General features: G+C 45.2%; 1 protein-coding gene across 1 annotated transcript in view; it reads right to left on the reverse strand.

Annotated features, from left to right (window-relative positions):
* PCDH15 (protocadherin related 15) overlaps positions 1 to 13,441 on the reverse strand; it is a 2,079,434-nt gene that overhangs the window by 1,184,845 nt on the left and 881,148 nt on the right. The window contains exon 10 of the mRNA XM_073596339.1: positions 3,086 to 3,194. Coding sequence (XP_073452440.1) covers positions 3,086 to 3,194 — 109 coding nt within the window. The remainder of the gene's footprint in view (positions 1 to 3,085; positions 3,195 to 13,441) is intronic.

The raw sequence follows: 13,441 nt of genomic DNA on the forward strand, positions 1-13,441 counted from the left end.
TTGTTTCAATTTTTTATACTGTCTTTTTATTGTTTTTTTTTTAAATCATCAACTTTGTTTCTATAACAAGGGATGAACAACATCCCTTGTGATACCATAGGCAGTGACAGGTACGCTTTACTGAGAGTTCTGGGGTCTAATCTTCTCCTCCCTCCAAAGCAGATGAGCAAACCGGCTTTATCAGACAGTAATGGCCAGTAAACAAAAGACTGAAATCAGAAGTGATGAAGACTTTGTTGCTTTTGGTTTCTTATACCACAGAGGTGATTGGATAACAGAAGGTCTTCTTTCATCTCTATGGTCAGCCCACGTGACCATCCACAGAAGCCCTGGGCTCCCAGGTGGGATGGTAGTATGCAGCAGAGTGGGGACCCCCTTCCACTGCTTGTAAAAGTGATTGGGCAGATGTTTGGCTGCTCTGATCAATTTTACAATAAACTGCATCACCAGCTGAAAAAAATGATATCAGGATCATGACTGCAACTGTAGCCATAATCCTGATATCACCACCACTTCATGAGGAGAGACCAGGAGGTAGCATAGCTCAGGATGGGCAGGAGGCAGAGCTGGCCAAACTAACTTTTCAAGTTAACCCACGGGTGGTTGGTTGCTAGGACACAGGGCAGTCCCATGCAAACAATCACCAGCTTGTTACTTTGGCTGGTGAACTGTGCTGCCTTCCACTCTCTCCACTGTGTACACAGGCAGGATCCTGCTTATGTGTGGGGAGTGATGTTAAGAAAGCAGAGAACACTGCTATGGGGCACTGCTATGGGAGGGAAGGGGGGCAGAAGACACTGTGGGGGGGATGGGGGCCAGAGGTCACTGCTATGGGGGAAAGGGGGGCATAGGACACTGCTATGGGGGAAGAGGACACTACTGTGGTTATGTGAAGGGGCAGAGGACACTGCTATGGGCAGGGCCGAGCCACCTCAATAGCAGTGACCTCAACTGCCCTTCATATCACCCCCCCACAGTAGTGTCCTCTCCCCCCATAGTAGTGTCCTCTACCACCTTTGAAATCACCCCCACAGTAGTGTCCTCTGCCCTCCCTTTCCCCCCTAGCAGTGTCCTCTGCCCCCCTAATCCCTCCCATAGACAGTTTTTTTAACAAGTAGCTGGGGTTTCGGATTTTACTGTCCCCCCTACCCTGGCACCCTAAGGTGGCTGTCTAAGCAGCCCTATGCTGACACCCAAGCATAAGGCTGCTTAGGCCTTATGTTTGGTCCTCACTCTGGCAGCTCCCGCTCCCACCCTCTGTCCAGAACTGTGCTGCCTTTCACTCGCTCCTTTGTGTACACAGGTAGGACACTGCTTATGTGTGGGGGGTGATGTAAAGGAACCAGAGGACACTGCTGTGGGGCACTGTTATAGGAGGGAAGGGGGGCAGAGGACACTGCTGGGGGGCAAGAGGGGCTACAGTTCACTGGGTGAATGGGGAAAAGGGGGGGCAGAGGACATTACTTTGTGTAGTGGCTTATTAGAAGGGCACTAGAAGACACTGCTATGGGGGAAGAGGACACTACTGTGGGGGGAGGTGATGTGAAGGGGGCAGAGGACATTGCTATAGGCAGGGTCACCTCAACAGCAGTATCCTCTACCAGCCTTCACATCACTCCCCCACAGTGGTTTCTTCCCCCCTATAGCAGTGTCCTCTACCGCCCTTCACATCACGCCCCACAGTAGTGTCCTCTGTCCCCCCTTTTCCCCATAGCAGTGACCTCTGACCCTCATTTCCCCCTATAGTAGTGTCCTTTGTCTCCTCCCCTCCTATAGACAGGTATTTAAAAACCCGAATTACCAGCAAGTGGCTGGAGATTCAGATTTTACCAACCCCTACCCTGGTGCCATAAGGCGGCTGCTTAGACAACCTCCTTAGGGTGCCAGGGTGGGGCAATAAAATCTGAATCCCCAGCCTCTTGCCACTTTAAAATACCGGTCTTCTGACAATCCCCTTTATTTTCCTTCTGCAGCAGCTGAAAGCCAGCTTCTTCTCCTCTGCCTCCCCCTATGCCCCTCCTATCCGTGTTCCTCTTTTTTTCTGCTTCCCAGCCCCCTTCATGCTCCCCTATTATCAAAATCACCCAACAGGGCTCCTATAAAAATTGTGAAAAATAATAAAAAATAAAATAGTTAAACTACTGAGTGCATCCACTGATCAGGTGGCAAGTCCACTGCCCTACTGACTCCATCTACTGCTCTACTGACAACAGCCACTTTTAAGGTAGGCAAAGTTTGTATTTTTGCAGTGACATATGTTTTATTATATTTTTCTAAATTTACCTTACTATTTAGTTAGGCCTTGTTAGTTAATTTCTTTAAAATAAATGGTGCCAAAACCTGGTGATCTTTGATCTCTTTCATATTGTTCCGTTGGCTCTCCACCTCTCAAAGGTTACCTACCCCTGATATAAATAATAGACGGGATGAGCTTCTATCCTATCTATCCTACCAAGGCTATCCTTACTTTACAGCTATAACTTAAATACATCTTGTGTCATTTACTTTAACAACATGTTTGAATATTATATAAAATATAATTTCTCATTTTTTCTGGATTATCCCCATTAGGTTAGTGGGTATCATGTGCAATGGGAATGGTAATGTGATTGGTGCAGATAGTGCCATGTATATGTTCCTCTGGGAACCATTTGTGTTTTAATACTGCTTGGAAACCAACATCCTGAATATAAGGAAGCAGCTGGCAACTGTCAAGAGCGTCTAGTGTTTCTGCTCCTCTTTTCAGCATCCTGGTTTTTGGCTGTGGCATTCTCTTTGTTTGTCCACTTGCAAGGTAATTAAGGTGGCCAGTCTCTGGGGGGAGACCAAAACCTGATTTAAGCCAGCCAAGCCTGCAGTCTCATGTTGGTGATAGCATGTATTATGTACTATGCTTTCTGTTGTGCAGCCCGGGAACAATAGAAATAACAGTATTGGTATTAAAAACGCACATGCACTCTAAAGGCTAGAATTGACTAGAAAGTGAACTGATAAAAAAAGGCTTGTATTTAGGAATAGGGTCCATAATAAAATTAAAACATACTATCAAACATAGGAAAGAACTAAATGAGTTTGATTTACTCACCAACAAGGATGGAGAAAAGGATGCCAGGTCGGTCAGATATTGGTTGAATATCCCGATCTTGGTCTTCGGCTTTTATAGGTGGGGTAACATTGACAGGATTTACTTTTGCCTAAAAGACAGAAAAAAATAAACTTCAATGTTGAAAAAAAATTTTGTTCTGCTTACTTCTTAGCAATAAAGTTTAACAATTTTAATCTTCTAAACTTGTATTTTATTTTTCTGATATATACTTATGCAGTGGGGTAAAAAATGTATTTTTTTCATTTGATTTTACTAAATTGTGCTTATATGTTGCAGTTATTTCCTGGACAAGATAGCACCAACATAAACATTGTGAATGTATGAGTGTTACTGTATCCTACCCTTCATTCTATCTTACTAAAACCCCTAGTACCGCTAAACAAATTTATTTATACAATGTTTATAGGTTAATATGTATACAAAAAAAAATTGTCATAACAACAAGTAAGATCATATGGTCACTAAATATACTAAATGTACAGTACATGCAAAAAAAAATTCAAATACTATTGAAACAATGCTTTCACCTACAGTCTACCTGGGTTTTTGTGCCATTATTGGACCAGCTAAAAATGAATAATGAATATGGAAAAAAATCACTACCTGCCTGGAATCTGCATGTTCTCCCTGTGCCTGAATGAGTTTTCTCTAGGTACTCTGGTTTCCTCCCACACTTTAACCGATTCAGCCCCAGAAGATTTTACCCCCTTCCTGACCAGAGCACTTTTTGCAATTCGGCACTGCATCTCTTTAACTGACAATTGCACGGTCATGCAACGTTGCACCCAAACAAAATTGACGTCCTTTTTTCCCACTAATAGAGCTTTCTTTTGGTGGTATTTGATCACCTCTGCAGTTTTTATTTTTTGTGCTATAAACAAAAAAGGAGCGAGAATTTTGAAAAAAAAAAACACAATTTTTTTACTTTTTGCTATAATAAATATCCCCCAAAAATATATATAAAAACACTGATTACTATGTAAATGACACTGGCAGTGAAGAGGTTAACCACTAGGGGGCAATGAAGGGGTTAAGTGTGTCCTAGGGAGGGGGGCGTGGCCGGCCAGAGAAGAAGATGGACGCTTAAGCACTTAGCTCGCCAGCCAGGGGACACAATCCAGCGCGATCGGCCGCTCTTACAACTCCATCTACACCCATCCTTGCTCCACACATCCAGGGGACGAAGATGCAGACATCCAGGAAAAGATTTACCAACCACAGGCCTCAGAAATTGACAGAATTTGCCTACAAGCCGGCGGGATGGGAAACCCAAGATGGCGCCGACCAGGCCGCGCCACGAGAGCCATACACGGACATCCCGGATGCCATCACTGACGAACGGCTAGACCCAGGTACCGTTGATGACCCATCCCAGGCACTGGAGGGTGACCCTCTCCCTAGCAGCCCAGCCAAAGCTAAGATGCAGCTAGACACGCTGCCGCACCAGACACAGCGCCCAAAAATTGAGGCCCAGGCTCCTATTCCCTTCTCCCTAGACTAGGCTCTACACTCCTCTATGGCCTCCTTCCCTACCTCAGGCCAGCCAGTCATGGACACTACCCTGAAGGACATGCTAATCTCCCTCCAGACCTCCCTCATGACTGACCTCTCATCCATGTTTCACAGGATCACCTCTGATATCCACTTACTGGATGATAGGGTGACTAACACAGAGAGGGATACATGCATGCACTTCCACAGTGAATGAAGTCATTGATGCTTATGACACGGTTAAAGAAGAACAGGCATGGATGCGCGCCAAGCTGGCCAATTTAGAAGATAGGTCCCGCAGGAACAACGTTAAGCTGAGAGGCGTCCCAGAGACCATACTCCCTGCGGACCTGCCACAATATGCAAAAGAATTGATGCATATAGTGATTCCTGAAGCGTCCCCGCGTGATGTAATAATAGACAGGATTCACAGAATTGCCAAACCATCCCACCTAGCAACCTCTGTCCCCAGAGATGTACCACATCAAAGAAAAACTCTTCATGGGACTCAGAGCTAAATCACCCTTACCTGCTCCCTACACTGGCATCCAACTCTTTCCTGACCTATCCAAGTATACCCTCCAAATGCGACAGCAACTGAACCCGATTACCAAGGGCCTGCAAAACCATAACATACAATACAAATGGCGCTACCCCGCAACCATCCTCATTGCGCACAATGGCCAAACGCACGCCATTGGGGATCTAGAAAAGGGCCTGAAACTCCTTCACTCCTGGCGTATAATCCCTGACTTACCCAAACCAACTCCTCAAGACAGGAGGATCAACTACATCCCGCAGCCTACAAGACCGCAATCTTTACTGAAGGATGCACCTTTCATTGCTACACTTGGCCGCTAACACTTAATATGGCTCCCCTGAGCTCTGGCAACCTGCTATTCATGCCCTCTCCTCCCAGCGTTACTAACTCTTTGTACCCCCAAATAGAGGTCTACACGGTGTTGAACACCCCCTCTAGATTTTTCTTTTTTGTTGGAACCACCTTCAATAACTGCCTTGAACCTTCCACTACAGGATCACTGCGCCAATTCCTACCAGTTGCCTTATATATTTTAAGTTAATGTTATCTCTTTGACTTTTTATTTTTTTTCTACCTGATACCTAACATATTGCTCTATTCGCAGTATCCTAGTCCACTCTACTTTCAGACCCTCGGACAGCCACAAATCTACTACTGAATCCTAGGCCCAGGATTCTCCAGAACCAACCTGCACTACCGGCCTCCTACCACTTCAACCTACACTCAAGCCTCGAACTTCCGCTTCCCCACTACTGAATTTCGCTCCCAGGTACCTCCGGATCCAAACTTCAGCGACTAACTGTAAGTGCTGCACACAACACCCACCAACCTCACAACCGCAAGATGCCGTTCACCATACTTTCTCTGAAAGTCAACGGGCTGAATCATCTAAAATTAGAGGAGTCATGATAGTGATCCAGAACACTATATATTTCCAACTACTAGACGTAGTGACAGACCCCGAAGGTCGTTTTCTTATCCTTACCTGCACTATTTATAACGCTACCTATACATTAATCAGTGTATATGCCCCGAACTCCTACCAAATGAGATTCCTCCACAGAGTCCTATGCTCTGCCAAACCCTCTCAAAAAGGCCACAGAATACTGTGTGGAGACTTCAACTTGGTCCCAGACATATCCATGGATTCCACCTTATCAGCAAAATGCCTCACCACTGAAAAAATTAATTACCTCCCAGGACTTATATGATGTTTGGCGATGCCACCATGGCTCCGAACGTGACTTCACTTTTTTTTCATCCAGACATCGCTCGTACTCGAGAATAGAGCTGTTTCTTTCTGACAAATGTATTCTACAAAAAATATCTGAATCTAAGATCCACACCACGACATGGTCGGACCATGCCTCTATCTCAATTACAATACAAGATTCCAATTTACAGCAAAACATGTTTCTCTGGCGTGCTAACAACCATATTATCCAAAACGACACATACACCCCAGAAATATCAAAACACATTACTGAATTTTTCTAATTGAACAAAGGCTCGGTACCCGACCCTGCCATGGTGTGGAGCACGCACAAAGCGTATATGCGAGGAATGTTAATTAATCTTAGCTCTTATCATAAGCGAAAGAGGACACAGCATATAGACGAATTAACAACCCAGATAGCGACCCTAGAAAACAGACATAAAAACAACCCCCAAGACCCACAGGCACACCATCTACTATCCCTCAGACAGGAACTTAGAACCCTACTGCTCCACTCCTACGAATTCCTTCAAAGGAAATTTAAAGCGTCTACATACTCTACCAAAGCTGGGAAGAAACTTTCACAATGACTTAAAGGTAGACGTATCAAAATCAAAATAACCCAACTCATCCACCCCCACACGAACACCCCTTTAAGCAACAACCAAGACATAGCCAATGCCTTCAGTGCCTATTATGAGGATCTCTACAACCTGAAACAGGACCCCCATACCGCACAACCCACACAAGATGACATTGACCAATTTCCTCACAATCTAATCTTACCCAAATTGACCGAGGAACAACTGACCGCCTTAAATGCCCCATTCACTGACCAGGAGCTCAAAAAAACCATTGACTCCTTCCCGAGTGGTAAAGCACTGGGCCCCAACGGAATAACAGGGGAATACTACAAACAATTTTACCCACAGCTAATCCCACATCTTACTGACCTCTTCAATCATGCTGCCTCCTCTTCTGTCTTCTCAAAAGAATACTTAAAATCGTTGGTTAATACCATACCGAAGCCAGGGAAACAGTCAAATGTCGCCCAAAATTTTCGCCCCAATCTCTTTGCTCAACCTTGACCTCAAATTATACGCTAAAACTTTAGCGACAAGACTACTCAAAATTATGCCCACTATTATACACCAAGACCAGACAGGATTCACAAAAGGCAGACAAGCCTCAGATGCCACCAGAAGGATGATTAACCTAATTCATCATGCTGAGTCCACCGGAACGCCTTCTCTGCTCCTATCTTTGGATGCAGAGAAGGCGTTCGATAGAGTATATTGGTCCTACCTCGAAGCGGTCCTCCGGAAATTTGGGTTCCAAAGCCAAATTCTCAGAGCCATTATGGCATTATATTCCAACCCCGAAGCTCAGGTTTACAGAGGGCATGCTCTCCCAACCATTCCCAATTACAAATGGCACCCGACAAGGATGCCCCCTATCCCCCCTCATATTTAACATGCTCATGGAACCCTTAGCAGAACATATCCGCTCTAACCCCAACATCTCTGGCCTACAGATTGGTCCTTATCACCACAAAATTAGCCTGTTCGTGGATGATGTAATCCTCATCCTCACCAACCCGACTCTTTCCCTGGCAGAAGTACAAAAGATGCTCAATTGGTTTAGCTTGGTCTCATACTACAAAGTCAACACGACCAAATCCTTCCTATTAGATATTAATATAGACGCTACCATGAAGAACCTCCTTCAATTACAATATCCATTCATGTGGGCAGACACTGACACTAGGCAGACACTGATATCTAGGCATTCAACTTCCGAAGACAACTAAAAATCTCTATTCATGCAACTTCCTTCCACTCCTCCAGAATATTCAATCGACCTCACAAAAAATAGCGAAACACAAACTTTCCTGGACAGGTAGGCTTGCAGCCTTTAAAATGATCTGCCTTCCCCAAATACTTTACTACTTTAGAACCTTAACCATCCCTCTGCCCGGCACATTCTTCAGATCCCTCCAGATGATATTTAATAAATTCCTCTGGAATGGTAAACGACCCAGATGTGCCCATACAAAATTGGTCAAACACAAACTGGTGGGAGGCACAGGCTCTATAGATTTTGAAGACTACCACTTGGCAGCTATTCTAGCCCAATTACCCTGCTGGTTTCAACCATCCCCGACCACGTTGTGGGGACACATCGAACACTCCTCACTCACAAGACCCAACCTGAAAACCTGGCTACTAAGCATACCGCTAGGCACCTCAGTGCCAAAGTCCCTGTCTCCTACCGTGAAAGCCTCAGCACATGCTTGAAAAAAGCATCAGCCCTACTGACATACACTCCAAACACGCCACAATCCCACATTCCTATACAAACCTTGCTACACCTAATGCCTGAAATCTCACTTTCACTATGGACCCTTAAAGGCATACACTCCATACAAGATCTACTACAAGACAACCTCATCAAAACATTCCCCCAACTACAAGCCGCATATGCCTTACCCGCATCCGAATACTTCACTTACCTCCGTATACATCATTGCCTGAATACTATACCACTTCCCATTTACAGTATCCACCCCAAGACCTGGGATTACCTCACCAACACCGACACGAAAACTAAAGGTATCTCTTATTTTTACAACAGCCTCCACCAAAAACTCACCTTTTCCAAACTACAATCTCACCACAGCTGGGAAATAGATCTTGCCAAAAATTTCACCGACACACAATGGCAACATGCCCTCAAGTCTATCTATAAAACCACCAAATGCGCAGCCCTATGGGAACTCGCACAGAAGATTGCGCTACGATGGTATATGTCTCCAGCCCGAACAACACCCTTTAATCCACAAATCCCCAATACTTGTTGGAGATGTAAATCTTCCCCAAGCGACTTACTCCACGTTTTCTGGACATGTTCCAAACTACAAAAATACTGGGACAGTATCTTCCACTTAATCTCGACCATTACCCATATCAAGACCCCCCCATCACCGGCACTTGCGATCCTTAACCTAACCATTGAGGATACCCCTCATCCCTTTAGATTCGCAACCACCCATATTCTCATGGCAGCCAGACTAAATATAACCAGACACTGGAAGTCCGACACACATCTGACACTAACCCCATTACAGCTATGAGACTGTTACTGCCGCACACTCTGACCAAGCAACAAAACTGCACAAAGCCTGGCAACCGTGGATTGACTGGACTAAAAACTGCGCACCTCAAGTAAAAAATAATTGATTTACTGACCCCTCTTTCTTGACCGAGCGATACCAATCCCTTTCTAAGAATTTTATGTTACTATATAGCTGGTAATTTCTTTCTAGCCTCAATTATCGTATGTTTTATAGCAAAAGGTCCTCTTCACTCCTGTGCCACTAGAGCTCCCACACGGGGTGACACACTAGTGAAGTGGACCAGTCATGCTTCTAGCACTCTATGCAAAGTTACGTTTAATACTTGTTTCATCGGATCCCTGTTTGTGGATATAAGTTTATACTCTGAAATTGTTATACAGATGTCGTTGCACGACGTACAATGCTTAATTGTACATTGTATATCTTTTTGAAATCTAATAAAAATATGGAATTAAAAAGTGTGTCCTAGGGAGTGATTCTCACTGTGGGGGGGATGGGCTACTAGTCACATGACAGCGATCACTGCTCCCGATGACACGGAGTAATGATCTCTGTCATATCACAAGGCAGAATGGGGAAATGCCTTGTTTACATAGGCTCTTCCCTGTTCTGAGGCTCCATGACACGATCGCCGGGAGACCGTCCCAAGGGCACGGTCACGTTGCATGCGGCTATCCCCGCCTCTTAAAGGGGACGTACAGGTATGCCCATTTGCCCACCGCTGCCATTGTGCCGATGTATATCGGCTTGCAGTGGTCGGCAAGTGGTTAAAGACATGCTGGTAGGTTATTTGTCTCCTGTCTAAATTGGCCTGTGTATGTATAAATGTTAGTTAGGAACCTTAGACTGTAAGCTCCTTGAGGGCAGGGAATGATGTAAATTTACTATCTATGTGTGTGTGTGTGTGTGTGTGTGTGTGTAAAGTGCTGTGTAAATTGATAGTGCTATATAAGTACCTGTAAATAAATACATTTAACAGCTTTGGAAACAACTGAACAAAATCCATCAGTACGACTTTATCTTCAGTTGGTCTAATAAGATCTTTATCTATTTTGAATAGCCTCTATTGACTTCATCCTCAAAATACTGATACCAACATCCTTAATGTATAACTAAAGGCAAAACTTTATTTTTAGATTTGGATGGAGTGGAGAGGGATTAGAACACCTGTCAAGTTTTTATTGATTTCCGTGCCTCTGTTAAGGAAATTCACCCTCTCCATTTGTCCTGTTAACTATTTTCATTAAAATTGAAAGTAAATAAAACCCCACATTTTGGGCTGCCCCAGAAAAGTAATAGAGAGGAAATCTTGCAATGAGGACACTATTTCTGGTGATCTGGGGGCCCCAAGGCATTTCCTCTCACTTCACGTTTTGGCTATGGGACAGGAAATTAAGCTAAATCTCCAAAATGGGACACAGTTGGCAAAAAAAAAAAACCCTGACATGGGTTATATACTCCCTTACTCTCTATCTATCTAAAATAAAAAAGTTTAGCCTATAGTTCTACTTTAAAGTGGTAATAAATATATTTTTACTCATTGCACTTTAACCACTTAAGGACTGCCTCACGCCGATGTACATCGGCAAGGTGGCACGGGCAGGCAGAATCACGTACATATACGTGATCTGCCTCCCGCGGGCGGGGGGTCCAATCGGACCGCCCCCCGGTGCTCAAGGAGGTCCGCTTTTGTCCAGCGGCGATCGGAGGTGAGGGGGAGACCATCCATTCCTGGCCCCCCCTCGCGATCGCCGCCGGCCAATCAGATCATTCCTCTGCTGCTGTATGCTAAACAGCAGCAAAGGAAATTATGTCATCTCTCCTCGGCTCGGTATTTTCCGTTCTGGCACCGAGGAGAGAAGACTGCACTGTGAGTGAAAACACTACACACACACAGTAGAACATGCCAGGCACACAATACACCCCCCTTTACCCCCCCCGATCCCCCCCCGATCACCCCCCAATCACCCCTCCCCCCTGTCACACTGACACCAATTTTTTTTTTTTCTGATTACTGCATGGTGTCAGTTTGTGACAGTTAGTGTGGTGGGACAGTTACTGTTAGCCCCCTTTAGGTCTAGCGTACCCCCCTAACCCCCCCTAATAAAGTTTTAACCCCTTGATCACCCTCCATCGCCAGTGTCGCTAAGCGATCATTTTTCTGATCGCTGTATTAGTGTCACTGGTGATGCTAGTTAGGGAGGTAAATATTTAGGTTCGCCGTTAGCGTTTTATAGCGACAGGGACCCCCATATACTACCGAATAAATGTTTTAACCCCTTGATTGCCCCTTAGTTAACCCTTTCACCACTGATCACCGTATAACTGTTACGGGTGACGCTGGTTAGTTCGTTTATTTTTTATAGTGTCAGGGCACCCGCCGTTTATTACCGAATAAAGGTTTAGCCCCCTGATCGCCCGGCAGTGATATGCGTCGCCCGAGGCAGCGTCAGATTAGCGCCAGTACCGCTAACACCCACGCACGCAGCATACGCCTCCCTTAGTGGTATAGTATCTGTACGGATCAATATCTGATCCGATCAGATCTATACTAGCGTCCCCAGCAGTTTAGGGTTCCCAAAAACGCAGTGTTAGCGGGATCAGCCCAGATACCTGCTAGCACCTGCATTTTGCCCCTCCGCCCGGCCCAGCTAAGCCCACCCAAGTGCAGTATCGATCGATCATTGACACTTACAAAACACTAAACGCATAACTGCAGCGTTCGCAGAGTCAGGCCTGCTCCCTGCGATCGCTAACAGTTTTTTTGGTAGCATTTTGGTGAACTGGCAAGCACCAGCCCCAGGCAGCGTCAGGTTAGCGCCAGTACCGCTAACACCCACGCACGCACCGTACACCTCCCTTAGTGGTATAGTATCTGAACGGATCAATATCTGATCCGATCAGATCTATACTAGCGTCCCCAGCAGTTTAGGGTTCCCAGTGTTAGTGGGTTCAGCACAGTGAGGCGGAAAGCACAAGTAGTGTCCCGCTGCCACCAAGAAGAAGACAAACACAGGCCCGTCGTGCCCATAATGCCCTTCCTGCTGCATTCACCAATCCTAATTGGGAACCCACCACTTCTGCAGCGCCCGTACTTACCCCATTCACATCCCCAACCAAATGCAGTCGGCTGTGTGAGAGGCATTTTTATGTCCTCCTGAGTACCCCTACCCAACGAACCCCCCCAAAAAAAGATGTTGTGTCTGCAGCAAGCACGGATATAGGCATGACACCCGCTATTATTGTCCCTCCTGTCCTGACAATCCTGGTCTTTGCATTGGTGAATGTTTTGAATGCTACCATTCACTAGTTGAGTATTAGCGTAGGGTACAGCATTGCACAGACTAGGCACACTTTCACAGGGTCTCCCAAGATGCCATCGCATTTTGAGAGACCCGAACCTGGAACCGGTTACAGTTATAAAAGTTAGTTACAAAAAAATATATATATAAAATGAAAAAAAAAATAGTTGTCGTTTTATTGTTCTCTCTCTCTATTCTCTCTCTATTGTTCTGCTCTTTTTTACTGTATTCTATTCTGCAATATTTTATTGTTGTTATGTTTTATCATGTTTACTTTTCAGGTATGCAATTTTTTATACTTTACCGTTTACTGTGTTTTATTGTTAACCATTTTTTTGTCTTCAGGTACGCCATTCACGACTTTGAGTGGTTATACCAGAATGATGCCTGCAGGTTTAGGTATCATCTTGGTATCATTCTTTTCAGCCAGCGGTCGGCTTTCATGTAAAAGCAATCCTAGCAGCTAATTAGCCTCTAGACTGCTTTTACAAGCAGTGGGAGGGAATGCCCCCCCACCGTCTTCCGTATTTCCGTACTTCCGGAATGCAGCCAGTGATTCAGCCAGCTGATCATAGAGCTGATCAGAGACCAGAGTGGCTCCAAACATCTCTATGGCCTAAGAAACCGGAAGCTACGAGCATTTCATGAC

The sequence above is a fragment of the Aquarana catesbeiana genome, linkage group LG08, assembly GCF_042186555.1.
Source record: "Aquarana catesbeiana isolate 2022-GZ linkage group LG08, ASM4218655v1, whole genome shotgun sequence".
Taxonomy (NCBI): domain Eukaryota; kingdom Metazoa; phylum Chordata; class Amphibia; order Anura; family Ranidae; genus Aquarana; species Aquarana catesbeiana.